Genomic DNA, 22191 nt, shown 5'->3' with positions numbered 1-22191 from the left:
AAACCCTTTCAAATTCAAAAAAGGGGGGCTCCCTTACAAAATTAGGAATAATTTTACACTATCTGAACAATTATCAATAACTACTGAACCGATCAACGTGAAATTTGGTGTGTATTCTTTTTCGAGACCGGGAATGATCTCTATAATACTTTCAAACCCCTCCAAATCCTAAATAAAGGGCTCCCACACAAAATTACCAGAAATTTTACATAATTCGAACAATTTTCAGGAATTTCTAAACCGATCAACGTGAAATTTTGTGTGTATCCGTTTTCGAGAACGAGAATGGTTTTTATAATAGTTTTAAACCCTTCCAAATCCAAAAAGATTAATGAAAAATTTGACAAAATTTTAACAATTCTCGAAGGGTTTTTGTTAAAAATTGATAAACGTAAGCGTTTTGACGATTTATTGAATTAACAAACAAGTTTTAAACTAATTGGATGATTTATTGTATTGATAGACGCTTCCCATTCAACCTTCCTAGGCCGTTCGCAAAATTTTGAACAAATTATTTTTCGCTTGTTTTGACTAGTTAATTGATTTCGTTCCACTGGTCACATATCTTGACCGATATTTATGACTTTAGATTCATTGTTAAGGTAATTTATTCAAGATTTTAAATATATAAAATTTAAATCGATTTGACTTAGGAGATGAATTACAGAATGCTTCGAACGGAAAACCTCCGAAAAAAGTCATCATTTTAAAATTTTTATATCTGCAGTATATGTTGGTGTATCATTTTTTTACATGTTTTGAAGTTGTGAAAAATAAATCTTTCCAAAAATACATAAAAATTTTAGGGTCCCATGAGAGTTTTGGCCGTAATCTAGGAATTACCGGAAAAATAATTCTCACTTTTCAAAAGAGGTAACATTTTTTCTTAGCAGCGCTGTATCTCATTCCTAATTGAACCGATTTCCAAAATTCAAATTTTAGTTTTATTTTGATAGCATGATTATCATTTTCACTCAATACACATAGTATCTCAAATATTACTGTTATTTGTAATACGAGAATGAAAACAAGAAAAAAATCGTGATTTTCGGACCCGTCTGTTATGATGCGCGCGTTTCTTATTTTGTTATCGCGATTCCTTAAAACTTTTCATGAAACCTGCACACTTTTTATATACCCAATGATAGATTTTAATCTCTACAATCGATTGATATGCTTTTTATGTGGTTTTTCAAAAATTTGTAGCAATGTTTTCCGAATTTACTTAAAGATATCTTAATTCTACCAGATTTTCAAACGTTTGTAGCAAGCTTGCACAACCCCCCGGGAGAACTTAGATCGAACAAAATAGATTGCTCTCCCGGTCGTGCTCTCGAAATCTGCCTTCTAAAGCAGACTGGAGGAATCGCCCGCATGGTTACGTAGGGTGGTTTGTGCTGATACTTATGAAAACTTTTACATAATTCATAGCTAAGTCATTGTCTTCATCATTTGGATTGTTTTTCAGCTTTTCAAAGTTACAGTTACATGTTCGATTTATGCTCTCCCGGGGGTTGTGCTCGCTTGCTACAAGGCGTTTGAAAATCTGGTCGAATTCCGATATCTTTTAGTAAATTCGAAAAACGTTGCTACAAATTTTTGAAAAACCACATAAAAAGCATATCAATCGATTGTAGGGATTAAAATCTATCATTGGGTATATAAAAAGTGGGCAGGTTTCATGAAAAGTGAGAAACGCGCGCATCGTAACAGCCGGGTCCGAAAATCACGATTTTTTTCTTGTTTTCATTCTCGTATTACGAATAACAGTAATATTTGAGATACTATGTGTATTCAGTGAAAATGATGATCATGTTATTAAAATAAAAATAAAATTTGAATTTTGGAAATCGGTTCAACTAAGAATGAGATACAACACTGCAAAGCAAAAGTTCAAAAAAGAAGCTTTTTTTCAGAAATTCCACGCTAGCGACCAATAGGGTAGAAGCACTAGTTATTGAACAGGTACCAGATATTGAACACTAGTAAAACATTAACCGATTAAAACAATAATATACAGTAGAAAAATGAATCAAAATTCGTTGTGCCACTGTTGAAGCATTTTATATTTACCTATGTTCAAATTTTTATTAAGAATCTCGGACTCTTAAAGCCACAATTCCCGAAACTTGAATATGTGGTCAAATTTTGGCATGGTTTTCCGACTGGATGAAGAAAACAGCCTATTTTTGATTTGGGGAAAAGTTGGATAAAAGACAAATAAACGTCTAAGATAATGATATGAGTGGTTTCAACTAAATCTTTATCAATGATTTCTGGAAGAGTGGCAGCCTTCATAATCCTAAATTTCTTAAAATTTAACAAATTAAAGTGTTCAATCATTGGATCACAGAAAACGCCAATGTTTCAATTATTGAACGTTCAATCTTGCAGTACTCGTTTCGTGAAGAAATGCATGTACCAGTTATTGAACAAACATCGGTTGGTGTTTGGAAATGTAAACAAACTGTTTCTCGGTTGCTAGCTCAACCAAAATCGCCCCTGCAAGGCATACTATCAAGCAAAATACCCCTAAATATATGCAATGATATTCAATGTTTACGTGTTCAATAATTAGAACATTGCCTGTTCAATATTTGAATCATTGTGTTTAATCATTGGAACAAAAGTAATTTTGAATAAAAAGGCTTAAATAATAATTTCAAAACATATTTCCGCGAAAAAAATATATCGATTTGAAGCAGAGAAATAAGTTTAAGCTACGCTATCAAAATTTTGTCAGAAAAACCTTTCATTATTATTTATTGGCCACAAATGTGTTGAATCCCAAAGATGGTGTTCAATATATAGTGTTCTTACCCTAATTCCATATGACCTTCAATTTTTCTATATGTTTAAAAAGATTTATTTTTCACAATTTCAAAACTTATAAAATAACTTCAATACATCAAAGCAATTAGAAGATATGGGAATTCTGAGAAGACATTATTTTCGGGGTTTTTTTTTCGAATCGAAACAGCATCAAAACGTTCGGATAATTTACATCAACTGAAATTTTATAGATTCAGAAACTATAATAAATTTCCTAACTAATGAATGTAAAGTCATGAAAATCGGTCAACATATATCATCAGGGGAACGCGCGCGAACTCTCGGGTCATATTGACCCGAACGGCTTATGTGTAACTTTTTTTTCGGCTTGCTAGTTGTGGCATTTTCGGTGGTCACCGGAAGTTGCTTTTTCTACAGGTTATGTATCTCGTGGTTTTAGTAATATGTTCAAAATTTCATATTTTTCCGATTTTTTTCAAAAGAGTTATGATGATTTTAAAGTTCGCTTCGGGTCATATTGACCCGAACGGCCTAGGAAGGTTAAATGAAAAAAGACCCTCATATTCAATAAATGTAACATACATATTATCAACAAAAACAATGTCCGAGTGTTTTAGTGTTTAGTGTCTTAGTATTTAGTAGTAGTGTATTGTTGATCCCTCCAATTTTTCTTAAGAGTGGCTCCTTCAACCTTTGAACTATAAAGTTATGTTCAAACTCAAAACAATCTAGAAGTTCAGACGCCATGAAAAGTAGTTAGCTTTAAATAATGTTGAAATTAAGTATATAAGGAAGTATATTTAAATAATAAAAATTTTAACGCACCTTATTTTTCCATGAGAGGGGAAGCAAAGCATACCGGGTCAGCAAGTACTTAATATTTGAAATTCTTAATTTTAGTTCGAAATGATTCGATTTTGCATAAATAAACTTGGAAATTCCCAAACTACCAAAATGATTTTGCTGTCTTGACTTTTAAAACCATAATATAAAGTTTCGTTCAATATCAATGATCTATTTGCAACTGGATCGTCGCTTTAAATCTGATTGTGTTAATTTTGGACCCCGTTTCATTTTTTGTTTGTTTTTTTTTATCTCTTTTTTAATTCAATCAAAATTATTGTTTAATATAAAAGTTTTCAACATAAACTTCTAGCTATCCAGAATTGCATGATAAAGAGATTTTAAAGAAGGAATTGTCCAAAACAATTGATTTTTTTCCTTTCGTTTATGCTTTGAAGTATAGAGTTGTAAGCAAACTTTTAGGATTATTTTTTTCTAAGACTTCTAAACTGTCTCTTGAAAAGTGATAAGGCCAAACAATATTCAAACGTTTAATGTATCTAAATTGTTGATTTTTTACAAAAGTGAAACTCTCCTGGAATAAAGGATCAAATCTCTTCTAACTATACCTATAAACAATCTATTTTTCTCGTTTCAATCTTATTTCATAATGAGTTCTTATTTTTGGAGCAGAGAAACATAAAATTATATGCTGTCATGAACTGTAAAACACGGTCTTGATTGATTGCTCACATGAAATATGGACTTTGTTCTTAATGGGTTAATAGCAGCATATATGACGTCACCATTCCGGGGATCACCGTTAGTTAGCTCGAGGGCTTGTTTTAATTATTGTTTGCTTGTTTCCATCATTAAGATCAGCTTAAGAAATGGAATACTAGTTCAATGTGGCTTAAATTGTAACACGTTAGTAAACAATTTTCTTATTTTTATGCTACACAAAATATATATTCTTAAACATTTATTTTCAATATTCTTGAAATTTCAAGATTATGAAAAAGGATTTAAACGATTTTGATAACTAGACGATGTTAAAGGATGATTCAGTTAACCTTTTCGAACCCTGGTATGAATGAAGATATTGTAAATTTTCAAACTCATAAAGCTTTAATCTACAACGATCGGTATCTGAACCTTCTGACTCTACTAAACATGATTTTTAAAAAGTTTCCTGTCAAAATCTTATTAATTTAACAATTGAGCAATCTCTCATATGTTAAGCGGTTGTTGATGGGTTAACCTGACTTCATGAAGGTTAATGACTCTCCGTGCACTTGATTCTTTCGATATGCAGACAGCATCTTCTGCCGGTAGGTCTGTACCTACACATAATTCATGGTCAGCAAATTTCATAGGATGCTTGTGATTTTTTTTTTGATAAAAAACTAGTTTTGGACTGGCATTTACTCGATGGAGGCTCGATGATTCTGGCCAACGGATGGCGCTGGACTGGCATCGTTAGTAGCAGTTGATCCTTCGAATTGCTCTAAGGTGTTTTTCGGTCAGAATGGTAGCGATTAAGATTTTCCTGTTTTGCTTTCTACTGGCGTTGGTGACATCGGAAGAAACTACGTCGAGTGATAAGCCGGCGGAACCTGTTTTCTTGAAAAAGCTCGCCAACCGTAATAATGGGGATAGATATTTGATGTTGTGAGTGTGAATCCAAAAATTTGGAAATCAAAATCGCAGCTGATCATTTCATGGTGCTAATTGGTTTCTGTTTCAGTTTCTCCCAGAGTGATGGTCAGTTTCGGTATGAGCGTGGGTTCTTCAGACGTCTTTCGGAAGACGATCCACCGATTTGGGTCGTAACTGGGCACTATGGGTATAGATCACCGGAAGGGCAACTTTTCAGTTACAAATATACGGCAGATGAAAAAGGCTATCGACAGGAGCCGGAACCGAATGGAGAAGAAGCTCTTGCCGCAGTTGTCAATCGTATTGATCCCAAGACATTGATATCGCTTGTTGGTTGAAGAGTTCGTACGGATGGTAAAAAAGTGGTAAAGAGTTAAAAGAAGTGATTCTGAAGCTTCAACAGCCTGTCTGAAATTAAGTGAATCAGTGATGAAATTTAAAAATTCTACGGATTCCAAGTCAGAGGTTATTAAATTTGTTTTTGGTGAAAGAAATTCATTTTCAGTCTTTAGATCAGTGTTTTTCAAAGTGAGCCCTACCACCCCCGGGGGGCGTTGAAAACCTACGAGGGGACGGTGAAAGAGCCCCGATCTTCCTATTTTTGTTGTAGTTCTACACAGAAAGAAAAATGTAATATTACATTACACTTTTTCGTCTCATCACCGCAGAAAATATGAAAAAGAGTATAGCATCTTTGCATTTGCGATGAAATTATCTTGCAATTTCATGTAAATCTCAGTGTCTCAACTTTCGTCCGTGTTTTGTTGTACCTGTTCGTGTGCTGTTTGCTTCTGATTGAGTTGGAGACTCCTCCTGGAGGTGGAGAGCACGGAATTATTTAGTAAGGTAACTGAAAATATATTGAAATACCTTTTTGAGAAGTAGTTACAATGTTGATTAACTTGTTCCATTTGTTATTTCGCAGAAATTCGACAGTTGCTTTCGATGTCCTCCGGCACCTGTCGTCGTTTCCGTCGCTGAGGGAATCGGTAAACACCAACCGGCATTTTGTGACAGTGAATAATTCAGTGTGTAATATTCAATTTGATCAAAATGTTAGCTTGTTATCGTTAGATGCAGTTTTTGTGTTAAAAAATAAATGTATTATAAACGAGAAACCCAATCTTTTTCTTATTGGATAAATAGCCACATCTAAGAGTGACATTGGAAATGTAAACCTACAGTAAACAAAGCAGTTGAATGCGATGGGAAGTTTACATGAAACAAGCAGTACTGTTGCGTGTAAATGCCCGATTCCCTTCTACCCATGCTACTGCATGTAAAGTTACATGGATTTTTCTAAGTGTGTATAACAATATGTTTTTTCCCGTTTATTAAAATTTCTATTATTACAATCAATCTTCAAATTATTATATAAATATTTTTACAAAAATCTCTACATTCAATATGTGTAACAATGAAAAAAATCGCAAAAAACTAGAAAAATCCTCAAATCCTGACCTTTTTTATAAGCTTTTTTAACAGATGTTCCGAAAAATTTTGAAATGTTTATCGAAGATGATTTTATTGTTCCAACGTTTTTCGCGAATTCGTTTCTGGGAATCTCGTATTCGATTGATGTCACTTCTATCAAGTCATATATGTTCGTAAATACTCCTAGGGGGCGGTAAGCTCTCAAATATCGAGATAGGGGGACAACAATTTTGAAAACCACAAAGACCGGCAAATTTGAGCTAAATAAAGTATGTTCCCAGTGTCCGCCGTTCTTGAAAACTTTAGTAGATCTGTTCTAGCAGCGATGTTAGCCTAGCTCAGCTTAGCTTGGTTGACTATAGATCTGTTCTAGCAACGATGTTACATATAGAGTGATGGTTTTGTATTAATGGTAGTTGGTATCACATGAATCCATTTTAATCTGTGAAGATAATCTCAACAGGACAACTCAAAAATTTTTAACGGAGAAGTGCAATCACCCAATTAGCTAGGAATGATAAACTACAGTATCCCAATGAGGAAACGCACAGAAATACCAATTATTGCTGGGAATCAACAAACATTCTCCTTGATACTTTACTCAATGGTCCCTAGTCGATTCTCCGGCGCATAGAGCCGTGATAAAAGATTTCCACTGTTGCCAGCATCTTCACTTGGTCCCAGTCAAGATTCTCGTCGACAGTTCGGATTTCGGCGGCTAGGCTTCGCCGCCACGAGTTTCTGGGCCTGCCTCTCCTTCGATGTCCTTCTGGATTCCAAACATTCTTCGTTTTACTTATTTTTAAAGCACTCGATCTTCATTGCTTAAAAAACAGCAATGAATCTGTCAAATTTGGATTTCTTTTTTTTGCAAGTAAATTTTTGTTGCAAGTGGAGAGAGACTGTTTGTATTTTCAACAATGACGGTGTCGATATTTCATGGTTTAATTCTATTTGAAGAATTATTAAAGGATTATATCATTAACCTTTGTTTTCCTCCATATTCTAGCGATAATGCAATCACACCAAGGCACTATGGGGCAGTTCCATACAATGAGGTGGCAAAAAGTACTATTTCGTGTTTTGGACTCATCTTTTGTAAATTTTGAAAATTTTGTATGAAAATTACTATTTTAACTTATTTTAGATGAGCTCATACACAATTTAAAAAAAAAAACTTACAAAGTAAGATGATTGTTGTCATTTTCGACTCTCGTTTTTATTTCTTTTGTAAGCCGTTTATTGGACTTATTGATAATTTGATGATAAATATTATCAAAAGATTTTAGGAAACTCAAGAGAAAAATATGCGAAATGATTGATCAATTACGAAGAAAGATTTTTTTGACAAATCAGCAACCACTTTGTTAAATTTATACTCATTAATGGGTAAAAATTAATCATTTGTGTGGTATTTTCAGCTAATTAGACTATATCTTTAAAAACGGTGCTATGAGGTGCCTGACAACTATTTCATTGTATTATTGGAACCTAAAACTAGATATTGAAAGTGAAAAGAGTATGGGGAAATGTGGGGCTTTTTGTTTACAAGGCTTTAAAGTTTTTGACATTTGAAAAAAAATGTTTATTTACTCATTTTTATCATAAATCCATTTAGTGTGTAAAAGCTTTCAACGATACAAATGAAAACTTTTAATATGAACTTTCATATGGTGTACTTTAAATTTAAGAAAAAAATGTTTTTCATAGAAATATATGTAATAACATTTTTTTCCTTCATCATATAATTTTAAAAAAATTCAAAGTCTGATGTCTGTGGTGCGTTTAGTATCCAAGATAATGAGTTGAAAAACTGGGGATATCCAATTCAAATATTAAGTTTTAAACTAGTAGAAATAGAAAAGCGATCCGTTAAAGTTCAGTTTTGACATTTTGCTGCCTCAAACCCCATAGTGCAAGGATGGAGGTTAATGGTCAAGAGTTGGTGCACAGCGGCCACTTCACTACCGGATTTTTGTCAAGTTAAAATATCAATAAAATTTAGAAAAATGAGCCAAATAATCATCATCATTAATCTTGAGCATAATTAGTGTTGAGTATTGAACTCGCTGATAACAATCTATCAATCGATATACAAACTTTACTGACTTATAAATATTAGGTTCCTGTGGGATCTTGCCAGGATTACTTAAAGGAACGTTGAGATCCACGTCGATTTCGCGGGCAGTCAGGGCGCGGGCAACATCTTTCTCAATGCCCCCACTGCCAGAAACTGGTGGAGGAAAATGTTTTCCCATCGCCGGAGAGCGCTTGCTTGTCAGGAACTGCCGACTGAGACCTGAAAACAGCACTATGATCACTGCAGGGAATACGTACTGGTCTAATACTTACGATTTTTCTTTAATTTTTTGCTGATGAATACGGATGAACACTATAGCATTCAAGTATCACACAATCAATCATAAAAATACAACTTAATTTACTATATTTAAAGTCTGGAATCAATCAAATATTTTTAGTTGAATCAATCATATTTATAGTTGAATCTATCATACCACTACAGTTGAATCCATCATATTTATAGTTAAATGTTAGAGGTCAAGCAGAAGTGTATAGTTGAATCTATTATACTGAAAGTTGAATTTCTAAAATCAATCATACAATTCTAGTTGCATTTATCATATTTACGGTTGAATTGATTATACCACTACAATTCAATCGATCTTATTTCTAGTTAAATGTGGCAGGTCAACCAGGAGTGTATAATTGATTCAATTATATTTTTAGTTGAATGTCAAAATCAATTATACAAATGTAGTTGAATCTATCATATTAACAATTGAATCAATTATACCCTTAAAGTTGATTCTATTATATTCATAGTTGATTGTGCAAGGCCAATTAGCAATTTTTAGTTAAATAAAAACTATTTATAGTTCAATCTTAGATGAATTTTTCATATTTGGTCGGGATGCGACCAGATCGAACTGAACGCCATCAGCAGTTTTTCGAGACACTTTAGTTTAATGTACTAATATTTTCAATTTTGGACAAAATCTGTAAAACTTATTAACCAGAATTGATAGTTTTTAATCCAAGGAACACATCCCAGTGGATAAATTTACTTGTTTTGGTCTCGCAAACGAATGACAGGAGTTTCAAAATCTGCTATTTTAAATTTTTCTCATGGCATTCAGCTCGGTCTGGTCGAAGCCAGGCCATTTACAGTCGAATCAATTATACCATTACAAACAGTTGAATCCATTATATTAATAGTTGATTGCGTAAAGTCAGTCATCAGTTTGTAGTTGAGTCTATTATACTTAAAGTTAGATGCGAAAAAATCAACTACGCTTGTATTATTGGTATAACCAGCTGAAATAATTAGAACAACTGTGGCCTTTTTTCTCCGTTATGGACCCTAACCGCAAAGGAAGGTTAAGTTTTACTAGCCGAAATTTTTTTAACAACCAAGAGAAGTAATGTAAGCCTTGAAGTGTAAATATTCTGGTCAAAATCGTGTATTTTTAGTCCTAAAAACTAGTTTAGCTTCTCTAGAGCTATCATAATTTTCAAAAATTAAAATAAATTCTGTAAAATTTATACAAGTTTTTTTTTTTTATTAAATATTAGCTGACCCGGTGTGCTTTGCCACACTTTTAAAAAAAATTCTAGCGTGAGCTTTCAATACGCCGTATGAAAAATCTTAAGATCTCAAAAAACTGCTGCCACATTAGAGTGCCCCAAATGACCCGACAGTTGAAAAAGTTAAGCGCTGCATGCTTAAATTGATCCTAGGCCTAGTACAAGGTCCCATGCCAAATTTGGGCCAGATCGTATCACGGCAAGGGGTCGCTCAACGTGCCTAAAGTTTGCATGGTATTTTTAGACATTTTGTTTGGGAGGAACATGAAAATCCACATTTTCATAAACAACTTTGGTCCCCTTCGGCCGATTTCTTTCAAAATCATTTTTTTAAAGCCTAAACTATTACCAATATTTCATCTGAAGACTGCATTTCAATTCAACGTATGATAAAAAAGTTATAAGTCTTCAAAAATGCGGATACTTTTTTCAGGGGGATATTCATCACTATTAATGCTGCTTCAAAATGTTCGAAGCAGTATCTCTCATTAATTGTGATGAATATCACCCTGAAAAAAATTACTCCATTTTCGAAGTCTAATAACTTTTTTATCATACGTTGAATTGAAATGCTGTCTTCAGATAAAATATTGGTAATAGTTTAGGCTTTAAAAAATCCGATTTTGAAAGAAATCGGCAGAAGAAGGCCAAAGTTATTCAAGAAAAAAAATGGATTTTCATGTTCCTTTCGGAACAAAATGTCTTAAAATCCCATACAAACTTTAGGCACGTTGAGCGACCCCTTGCCGTGATCCGATCTGGCCCAAATTTTTCATGAGACCTTGTACTAGTACTAGGATCAGTTTAAGCCTGCAGCGCATAACATTTCACAAGCTGAAATTTCCCATACAAATTTGGGGCAGTCTATTGCACATGTTATCAAAACAGCTTCCAAAATTTGAATTACCCATATAGAATATGTTGTATAGACTACAAATATGCCAAATGGAAAAAAGTTGCGACCAGTTTATGTCAGGTTTTGTACTTTTTTGTAATAAAACTGTTTTTTAAGTATTTGGTTTCATGCGATTATTATTTGGTATCATACGAGAACTATTGAAATTTGTGGTACCTAGTTATTAAATTTTTTTTATTTGCAAAAATTAAATTCAATTTTAGAATCATTAAATGTATTTTCGAAATTAAATTGCAACTTTTTTCTTTATTTTGATATCATAATGATTTTTTTTAAGTCCTTGTTTTAATCCGTTTATGGATTTCTTTGTTTTGAAGTTTATAACTTATGCCAACATATTTTATATATTGTAAGACTGGCTGTTAGCCAATCGGTAGAAGTGCTGTGAACCCCTATCAATCCCTAGGGTCGGCACGCTTACCACAAATACTATGTTGCAAGGAAGTTCGGGAAGATTAAGGTAAAACTCCTAGGCTTAACAATTGGTACCTTTATTAATTTTGCAGTTTCCACCCACCACTTTCTTAGTACTATCTAACCTTTAACGCGGGAATGTACTCCTCCTTCCTCCTTCGGCGTCGAGCTCGGGTTCGTTGAGGTCGGCTTGGAGGCCAGCTGGTTCTCGCTGAGTGTACCCGGCCCCACCTTGGGTGCTGAACCGGGCACTGTTGGTTCTTCGACGGTAGGCGAAGCGGCACGTGGCAAGTGCGTACCTGGTCCCACCTTGGGTGCTGAACCAGGTACCGGTGCAGGTCAAACCGACGTTGTAGCGGTTGTCGGTCGACGTTGTAGGGCGTCGCGCAAGGCGCTCTCGGATTGAGTTTAAGAGAGTTTTAAACTCGAACAGCGGGGCCCTGTTAATGTTCAGGAACCGATTAGGGGGATGGCGATTTTGGGCAACAATAAAATGGCGGATGGTTACCTGTTGTTCAAAGTTACGCCTATACTGGTCGTTTTAAGGGTTGATCCTGTCTAGTGGAATATTTCCTGTCCCTTGAACTGATGGAACTTGTACTATGGATAATATTCCCACAATCCGACTTTTAGTTCACAATTTTGTATTTTTAACTAAAGCCTTTCTTCTTAGTGATCAGTTCGCGAACGTTTTTCACAATGCCTAGTCATTTCGTCTTGACCGGCCTTGAACCATCCCCCGATCATTGCCCTTATTTTTCGCCCGTTTTTCGCTTAGCCATTTCGCCACATCGCCGTTTACGTTGGCGGCTCACATCTCCTGGAGGCCCTCTGGTGGCGGGTTGACGAACTGTTTTGCCGTGTTGTTCGCCGAGTTAGGGTGGCTTGGTGAATTGCCTTGCCAAGGAGAAACCCTTAACCCCCACGAACACCACTGCAACATTATTTAATAAATCTACAGAAAGAACACTGCGACCTCCTTCGAACGACTAGCAACGCTTACAATATTGAACCTTCACCAAATTTTGAGCGTGACTCCCTTCCTCATTCCTTTATCCCTAATGGAATGGAGGGGGTCTCGTATTATCAGAAAAAACACTTCTTGTATACAAATATGATCCTATAGAGAGGTGGTTGAGGTTTTAAACCATCGAAGAAATACTGCCCGTACGCAAATATGCTCTCATGTAAATTCGGTTCCATTTTCTCGATTAGTTATCGAAATATTAAAAAAAATGTATGAGTGACCCTCTTCCCACTTTTTATCGTTCCACTGAATAGAAGGAGGGTGCTAGATCACCGGAAAAGGACATTTCAAGACAATTGATGAAGAAAAAAGTCTAAAATAATCAAATAACCATTTTACGTAACCAAATGCTTTCCCATGCCAAAGTTGATTCTATTTGCTCAATTAGCTCTCGAGTTATGCGAAAAATTGTAAAGGAGCCCCCCTTTCTCGTTCCTTTTACCCAACTGGAAAGAGGAAGTGGTACCAAATATTCACAGAAATATTCCTTGAGAAATATTCCAGAAATATTCCGTGAACACCAAGTCCCTACGCACCATCTATTCATCGACTTCAAAGCCGCATACGACACGATCGACCGTAACGAGCTATGGAAAATCATGGACGAGAACGGCTTTTCCGGGAAGCTGATCAGACTGATCAAGGCGACGATGGATGGAATGCAGTGCTGTGTGCGGATTTCGGGTGAATTGTCGAGTTCATTCGAATCGCGCAGGGGGCTTCGACAAGGTGATGGTCTATCCTGCATGATGTTCAACGTGGCGCTAGAAGGTGTTATTCGACGAGCGGTGGGCGAAATGCGGGGCACGATTTTCAACAGATCCAGTCAACTTATCTGCTTTGCCGATGACATTGATATAGTCGGCAGATCATCTGCGGCGGTGGAAGACATCTACCGCAAACTGAAACGCGAAGCAGGAAGGATTGGGTTGATAATTAATACGTCCAAGAAGAAGTACATGCTGGCCTGCGGATCCGAGACCGACCGAATCCGCTTGTCCAGTATTAACAAGGTCACGATCGACGGCGACGAGCTGGAGATAGTCGAAGACTTTGTCTATCTCGGCTCACTGGTGACCGCAGACAATGACACCAGCCGTGAGATCCGGAGGCGAATTATCAGCGGAAGTCGTGCCTACTATGGACTCCACAAGCAACTGCGGTCGAGAAGACTTAGCCCTCGCACGAAGTGTAACCTGTATATGACGCTTATTAGACCGGTTGTTCTCTACGGGCACGAGACATGGATATTGCTCGAGGAGGACCTGCGTACACTCGGAGTATTCGAGCGACGAGTGTTAAGAACCATCTTTGGCGGCGTACAGGAGAACGGAATGTGGAGGCGAAGGATGAACCACGAGCTCGCGCGATTCTACGGCGAACCCAGTATCCAGAAGGTGGTGAAGGCTGGCCGGATACGCTGGGCAGGACATGTTGCGAGAATGCCGGATGACTGTCCTGCAAAACAGGTGTTCGCTACGAATCCGGTAGGAACAAGACGAGCGGGGGCGCAACGAGCGAGGTGGTTAGACCAAGTGGAGCGTGATCTGGCGAACGTGGGGTGTCCGAGAAATTGGAGAACGGTTGCTATGAACCGAGTGAATTTTAGGAATTATGTTCGTCAAGTTATGTCGTAAGACGGAATACTATGTAAATAAATAAATAAATTCCTTGAGCTTAAATATCCTCCCAAGTCAAATTTCATTCCATTTGCTGGGTCAGTTCCCAAGTGTTTTAAGAAACTGTATGGGAGCACTCTCCTCCCTTAAGACTTTCTGACTTGAAGAACAGAGGGTTCTCAAAATATCATAGATACATTTACGGTAATCAAGTTCTTTCCCACATCAAATTTGGTTCCATTTGCTTGATTATTGTTCTAGCAACGCTGAAATGCTCCCCACTTTCTATTTCCTCACTGGAAGGAGAGAGGAGTACCAAATAATCATAGAACTATTTATCGTACCCAAATATAATTATAAGCCACATCTGGTTTCATTTGCGCGAATAGTTTTCAAGTTATGCAATAAAAAGGGGCTTAAAGGGCCCCCTCCTTCCTGTATCTCCAATAAAAAGGGGGAGGGGTCTGAAATAATCATAGAACCATTTTTTGTATACCACTACCCTCCCATGCCAAATTTGGTTCTATTAGCTTGGTAAGTTCTCCAGTTATGTAAAAAATCGTAACATAGGCTGCCTTCCCTCTTCCTATCTCTCCAATGGAAGGAGAAAGAGGTACACAATATTCTTAGAAAGATTCCTCGTGCCCAAGTACCCATCCGTGCCAAGATTGGTTTGATTTGTATGATCAGTTCTTGAGTTATGAAGACTTATTACTTTTATACTTTAAGTATTACTCAACCCAATCGAGTATATTAGGGACATAAGTGCATAAATGCTGTTTTCGAGAAAAAAAGCATCTGTTTCATTTTATATCTAAGTTCTCGAACGTAATACTCAACCCAATCGATAATTCGATTTTTTTTGCATTTTATGCATTTATAGTTTAACGAGTAGGCATTTTTTAGAAGTACCGACATTAAAATAAAATTTTAATTTTCGAATAGGTGCTGTATGGATATTTCCTTTTGAATGTATATCTGATTTTTAAAATGGTTCAAGGTATCCATGAGTCAGGAGAGGTGAAACATCAAATAAAGTTTAACTTTTTTGGTTTGTTTTAAGTTAAAAAAAAATTTCGATTTAGAATCTTTAGTTATTTTTATCATACTACATCAATGAATAAGAATTAATTTATCTATTTTATTTCCTCTTGGAATTTTCGTCATGAACAATGAACGCTGTTAACTTACTTTTCATAAGATTTTTTTTAAAATCATAGCCTTAAATCATAAGATTGTTGTAACAAGATCAGGTTATCCGACCAGCGAGGCCAACACCTTTGGATCAATTCCCACAAAGTGTGGAACTACCAACTGTATGGGGTTTTCTGAAAATGATACTCAATGAAGATGAGTTGCTCATATTATCGAATAATTACAAATTACTACTTACCACTCACTTGCGGCCGATATCCATTCTCATCCGATTCGTAGCTCACCTCGTGCCGAACTCCATCGGGAGTGACGTAGCTGTATGATCCTCGCAGTACCAAAATTACTCTGCCATCTTCCAACTTTTTGGCAGTGGCCGTCTGCTGGACGCTGCTCCCATCACTGAGCGTGTAGCTGCGCAATCATATTTTGGTTTTATCAATAAAATGTTTGTTTACATCTTCGTACTTCTTTTGGGATGTTATAAGTAATTTAGATTGGACAGCGCGAGATATACCCTACCTCCAGTTGAAGTCACTGGTTCCATAATCGTTGGTTTGATTGGTAATTGTACTATCTGAACCGGCGATCGGAACGCCAAGGCCGCGTCTCGGCTTAAGAGCTACTAAGGCAAGCAGCACTATCACAGATTTTTGGTGGATCTTCATTTTGGAACGAAGGCTGGACACAAACTAGCTAGAGAAACAAACGTGATAGCTGAACTAACATGCAAAGAGGCTTACGCGTGGCTTTATGGTAGGGATGATATGGTCTACATTTTGGGCTTTATGACAGATTTAATAAATGCTGTTTCCAAAACATTTTCTAAAAGAGCGTGGTGACAGTCAGGACCGAATTTGAGGAGAGAAGCTTTAAAACTCCACTAACTTTCATAAAAGCTCTGCCTTTGGATTTTTTAGTCATAGTATAGTAATTTTTAGTCATAGTATCATACGAAATTTGGTTTTTAGTTGGAAGATTTTTATGTTTATTACAATGTAATTTTAAAGTTTGAAATATCTGTTTTTTCGGAAACTCATCAACAAACTCGTCTCCTAATAAAATGATAGCATTAAGAAGCAAATGGGTTGTTTTATGTAAAAGTTTAACTTTTTTCCTTTGTATAAGTATAGTTTAGTGTTATTTCATGGTCATTCTGTGAAAATTTTTGGATATAAAAAAACGGATATTTTCCTTGAGAAAGCCTGTATAGAAAAAATGGCTAAAACCCTGTCGAATGGTTCAGTTTGAAGAAAAAAAAGAACATGGGAACAGTGGGAGGATCTAGGAAATTGCATGGAGGTAAAATTTCATTTATTTTTGAGAACAAAATATATTAAGGAATATTCATATTTTTTGCCCCTTAATGTATGAAGCAACACTGTCAATCTTTCTAGTACATTTGTTTTTGAAAGAAAGCGTTGAAAAATTCAATTGAGTTCAAACAAAAAATTACTGTCTTGATGTTCAGTGCTAAATGGCATCAAAACAAAATTATGAAGATGGTGAGATACGCATAAACCATAGTGGTCAAAGTTACCCCGAAACATGAAATCTGGTATTGTGACAAACATTTAGTTACAGCCATTAATGTCGTTTAAATATTCTGCTTTCAATGATCATGCTTTATATCCTTACCTCAGTAAGTTATTTGATACTACTTGAAGTGTTACTAAAAAGCAACCCCTTCCAAAATATATGAAAATGAGTTCAAAAGTGATCAATGTTACCCTAGTTTACGGTACACAGTAAGAAAAAAACCTTTGAAAAGAAACATTTTGAAGAATCGAGTCAACAAGTTAAAGTAGAAACGCGTTTCAAAGTTGAATCTAGTGATTTTTTTTAAAAAAACTGATGTTGAAAATTGAGGAACAATGTGTACATACATACATCATGTTGCAGGGCGTGCTTTATAGATCAAGATGATTTAACGATCATGAGACCTTATTTTCCGGTGTTCAAAAATATATTATTTTTGTCACTTGAGAACCTTGTTGGTTTTTTTTTCAAATATTTCTGTAAAGATGATAAGGAAATTTCTTTTTTGCTCGAATATTAATACAGTAGGAACTACAAAACTGTTCCTCATAAAAACTTACTTGAGAAAATTCGTACTTTCGTGAAAAAGAGGAGTGTTTACTATGCCCTAGGTGCTCGTTATGCCCTTATCTCACCTATGTATGTATGTATGTATGTATGTTTGTATGTATGTATGATACTCAACCAGTCCCAAGTGACAATTTAAGTTTTATTCCAACCTTAACAGTCCGCTTAAGACTATTTTACTAAAGCTACTTTATAAGCCAAAGCGCATTCTACGCTATTAGCACAACAACTTTAAAGCTAACATATGGCCAAAAGGAACCATTTTGTTAACGTTTTTAAAGCTAATTCTATACGCTGTAATAAAACATCCAACAGAATAGTTTTATTCGATCTTATAGACATAGCCTTAAGAAACCTTTCAGAGCTCTTTTAATACTATCCGAAGCTCCTTTAAAACTACATCAAGGAATCTGATAGGAATTTTACTGTGGGAGCTGTGAAATTTGATAGATACTCTACTGTGGGAACTTCTGTTCCGTTTTTTCTCGTGTTATCACTTCCTCTCCCAAACATTTGGTGATTGGTGATGATTGCATTTAAATAATTTCCAAAATATTTTCATTTTCATTTTTGATATATCTTAGCATAGATATTTTGCTTACGTAATTTTCGATGATTGGCTATTGCTAGTAGTTTTCATTCTGACTATTTATATCATCTGAAACCTGTTGAGGCTGATGTAAGTATAGAATGAGCATTTTCACTTATAATGAAGCTCAATTTCTCCGTCTTTGCTGAGGAGAAGCCGGTGTCTGCAGTCTTCTAGAACTTTTCAAGAGCGGTTGATTTGAAAAGAATTTAGTTAACTCTTGATTGGATGACGTTAATATACACTGCCGGCCAAAAGTTTGGGATCACCCGCTAAAAAACATGCAAATTTTGATCGTTTATATCTCAGCCGTCTTAGGACATATGGCAAATCTTCTGATCTCATTTGAAAGATTATGAGCAATAGCTATTTCGGAGGTATTTAGCCCATAAATAATGTTTTAGTTTTGCACCTAAAACTTAACCTAAAGTTAGAACATTTTCAAAAAATCGCATTTCAATTTCAATAAACAATTAATTTCAAGTAAATTTTTTATGGTTATCACTTTAAAATATAATTTTTGTATGAATTTATGAAAAAACTACAATTCCTAAGCTTTCAAATGCACCCTTCAGATCTGCAATACGATGTTAGATGAGAAAGATATGAACGAGATAGATAAGCATGTTATTGGCCGATTCACCATACTGAGGGGAGATCCCAAACTTTTAGACGATAACTTAAGTGTCTATTTTATAAATTAAAAGTACATTCTTAATTTTTTGCACAAAATTTTTTGATTGTGTTTTGAGAAGTATAGAATAAGGATTCCAATGAAACTCAAATTTTAAAATTTGGGTCACCCTATCGCGAGGTGATTGGCTTTGATTATTGAGTGCAATTTTTTGAAAATGTTCTAACTTTAGGTTAAGTTTTAGGTGCAAAACTAAAACATTACTTATGGGCTAAATACCTCCGAAATAGCTATTGTTCGTTATCTTTCAAATGAGATCAGAAGATTTGCAATATGTCCTAAGACGGCTGAGATATGAACGATCAAAATTTGCATGTTTTTTAGCGGGTGATCCCAAACTTTTGGCCGGCAGTGTACATTAACTTCGCATTGAGCGACAAGGATGGATAAATAAAACAAGTACTTTATTCGGCGTACCTATAAATTGATTGTTTTATACATTTATTCTTATCGATTCTTAAAAAACGATTATTCACAGTGTGCTTTTATTCGAACCCTACACTGAACCCAAATTCACTCTTAAAATACACATGATTTTTCACTTAAAACAAGGATCCAGTGATTTTCCTCCATTCAAGTGCGACATATACATTTCACTTGGCAGTCACTTAAATTTCAAGTGAATTCATCCACATTCACTTCAGTCGTCACTTGAATTTGAAGTGAGAAAAAATATTCACTACCCCATCACTTGAATTTCAAGTCAATGTCGGGTTGTAATTGTTTTTATTTTCAGAGTTCAAAACGGCAAACTCTTGAGAGCAGCGTTTAAAGCTTATGCTGGATTTGGATTTTCCCAATTTTTTACCAGGCGATTTTGGCGGTAGTTTGTGTTAAACGTGATGTAAGAAAAAGTTATTTAAAGGTGTTATTATGTTTCAGCTTGTGAATTGAATTGGACAGATTTTCTGGTTTGCAGCAGGGAAGATTTAGAAGTCGAACTATCCGCAGTAACCGATCTGCCTTGGGATCACGATGGAATTTTCCAATCAATAAATTTATGGTGAAAGCGCAATGTAAGTATTTGAATTCGAAGTGGTGTTCTATAAATGTTCTTTTATTTAAAAACGCGAGAGATAATTAATTAGAAACTTAGAAATTCAGATACATTTCACTCGAACGTCATAGTGTAATTCACTTGACCGGTCACTTAAATGAATTCACTTGACCCATCACTTAAAATTCAAATTAAATTACGTATGGTGAGAATTTACTACAGATGTCACTTATCTTGTAAGTGAAAATTATTTTGCGTGTAAGAATTGAGCAAATAACGATTTGCGGTTGTTTTGAAATTTGAATGCGGATACAACAAAGTTGTTTTTATGTTTCAGATTAATTTAGCTGTGTTAATTTATATCCTTTTGATAGCACGTTTTTCTCAATTTTGTGTGATAATCCTTTCAAAACAGGTTATGCTATCTCACAAAGAGGTAAACAAGTTCAAGCGTGTATACGTTCTTCCCGATTGTCAAATCATCTGTTACTAAGTTTTATTATGCCTACATCCAATGTTCAAATAAAACAGTTTTTCAACTTGGCTTTAACGCTAGTTTTAAAAGCCCATTGAGAACATTATTAAAACTGGTACCAAAGCTCTAATAAAAACAGGAAAGTATGTGTTTTATTGAATCTTTAGTAATACTTTTGCAACTTTTTTACAATACTCTTAAGATAGAGTTTTATTCAAGTTTTAGCAAAATTTTCAGGGCTCTTTTAAAACACACGATAAATGAAGCATTTCCTATGTTACAATAAAACCGTTTTAAAAATTGGATGCCATCGAAAAGTCTTCATAAAACAATATTAAAGCTCAAAAAATCCAATTGGCTTGATCTGTGTAACTTGGGAGTGGCTGGATAGGTCTTTCGACCCGAATCGGTACAGTTAGTCTCGATGGCACATTTAAATGTTGTTAATTACATCTGGTCGCAGTGGCCTCTCCCCAAAATAATGTACCTAACAGAATTTATAAAGGATGCTTATTCTTCGAGTAACAACTATAGACATTTTTCAGGCCCTAGTAAGCCGTGACTGAGAAAACGTTTAGAAAACCTGAAAATAAAATCACTTTTTTCGCACCATCAATACTGTCCCCAATGCAATGGTTTGTTTCACTGAAAAACATTTCAAAATCTGTTGAAATGTATATTTTCTTTTTGGCCTACTGGCGGACTTTCCCAAGAAAAGAGTGAATGATTTCAGAGACAACTCTCTAGTCAGAATCCATTTTTCCTAAGTAACAGTAATGGCGCTACACAGTGGTCCGAAAGAGCTAAAAGTGGAACTTTTTTCCTAGTGCCTTTGTCTTTTATTCTAGCTCTTAAGTGCCTTTAAAACATTTGCTCTTTTAAACATGCTTCATAATTTGAAAGCGTAAAAATTTGGTCAAAGTCTATGTACTATTAAAAAATTTAAAATTCTAACTTTTTATTTCAATAGATAGAGCTATACTTTATACTACAAAGTTGTAGAGTATGTAAAAATATGAAACTTTGTTGGAAACATCAAAACTCTAGCTCTTTTCAGAACAAAGTTATAGAGGTTTTGTTTTCAAATTATTTAATGGTTTATAAAAGTAGTATTTCAAATTTAACAATAGTAAGATGAGGATCTACATGAATATGATGTTCTAGAAATTTATCGGGGCGTTCAAACCACACGATTTGCACAAGATTAACATTCTACGACGTTTACTAGCCAACTTACTGCAACTTTAAGTTTATTTTTTTCTCAACTTCACGAGCGTTAATTGCAAAAACGTGCAAGTGGATTTTTAAAACTAATAAATCACGTTGAAGCTTGAACTAAGAACTAAGAAAACTTAATGTTGCAGTTGGCTAGACAACGTCGTAATATGTTGAAATCTTGTGCAAAAATGTGATTTGAATGCCCCAATAAATTTCTAGAACATCCATATAACCATATAAATGCAGTAGTAAATGTTGCTACTTACTGAATTTAATTGTAGAATTTCTTTTAAAAAAAATCCTAAACCACTACCTCTTCCATTTCACGTGGACTGAATTCACATACATTAATTATTCACACTCGCACAACTTTCAAAATAGCACTTTTTATGCGCAACTCGAACAGCATGTCAAATTTCTAGATCATCTTATGTATGTAAATCCTCATCTTACTATAGTGTAGTGTTCAAAACACTTCTTTTAAGATACTTTTAAATAACTTTCAAAATAAAAGCTATTTACCTTTGCTCTGAACAGAGATAGAGTTACAGTACCGTTCATAATTGTATAGAAATTGGAAGCAAGCGCACTGTCACTTCGACTTTTAACTTCCATAACTTTTTACTCTGATGCTATTTTTTGATCAAAATTTTTGCGTTAGATAGATCAACTATCACACTATTATAACACAAAATTTGAGATTTCTGGA

The 22191-nt window shown here is 35.1% G+C and overlaps 1 protein-coding gene and 1 long non-coding RNA gene across 2 annotated transcripts; one reads left to right on the top strand and one right to left on the bottom strand.

The window, feature by feature from the left end:
* The first annotated feature begins 5067 nt into the window (after positions 1 to 5067).
* LOC129758053 (uncharacterized) lies at positions 5068 to 5837 on the top strand. The gene is made up of 2 exons (XM_055755480.1): positions 5068 to 5247; positions 5324 to 5837. The coding sequence occupies exons 1-2, from the start codon at positions 5105 to 5107 to the stop codon at positions 5571 to 5573; spliced, it is 393 nt and encodes a 130-aa protein (XP_055611455.1). The 5' UTR covers positions 5068 to 5104; the 3' UTR covers positions 5574 to 5837.
* Positions 5838 to 15471: 9634 nt separating this feature from the next.
* On the bottom strand, positions 15472 to 16065 carry LOC129754977 (uncharacterized). Its single transcript, XR_008739132.1, has 3 exons — positions 15926 to 16065; positions 15645 to 15817; positions 15472 to 15579 (listed from the first exon to the last, which is right to left on the bottom strand). It is a non-coding gene; the product is annotated as an uncharacterized LOC129754977 (long non-coding RNA).
* Between the last annotated feature and the right edge of the window lie 6126 nt (positions 16066 to 22191).

Source organism: Uranotaenia lowii, chromosome 3 (assembly GCF_029784155.1).
Source record: "Uranotaenia lowii strain MFRU-FL chromosome 3, ASM2978415v1, whole genome shotgun sequence".
Lineage (NCBI taxonomy): Eukaryota > Metazoa > Arthropoda > Insecta > Diptera > Culicidae > Uranotaenia > Uranotaenia lowii.
The sequence above is the reverse complement of the archived record's forward strand: the minus strand, read 5'-3'. Positions and strand labels throughout refer to the sequence as shown.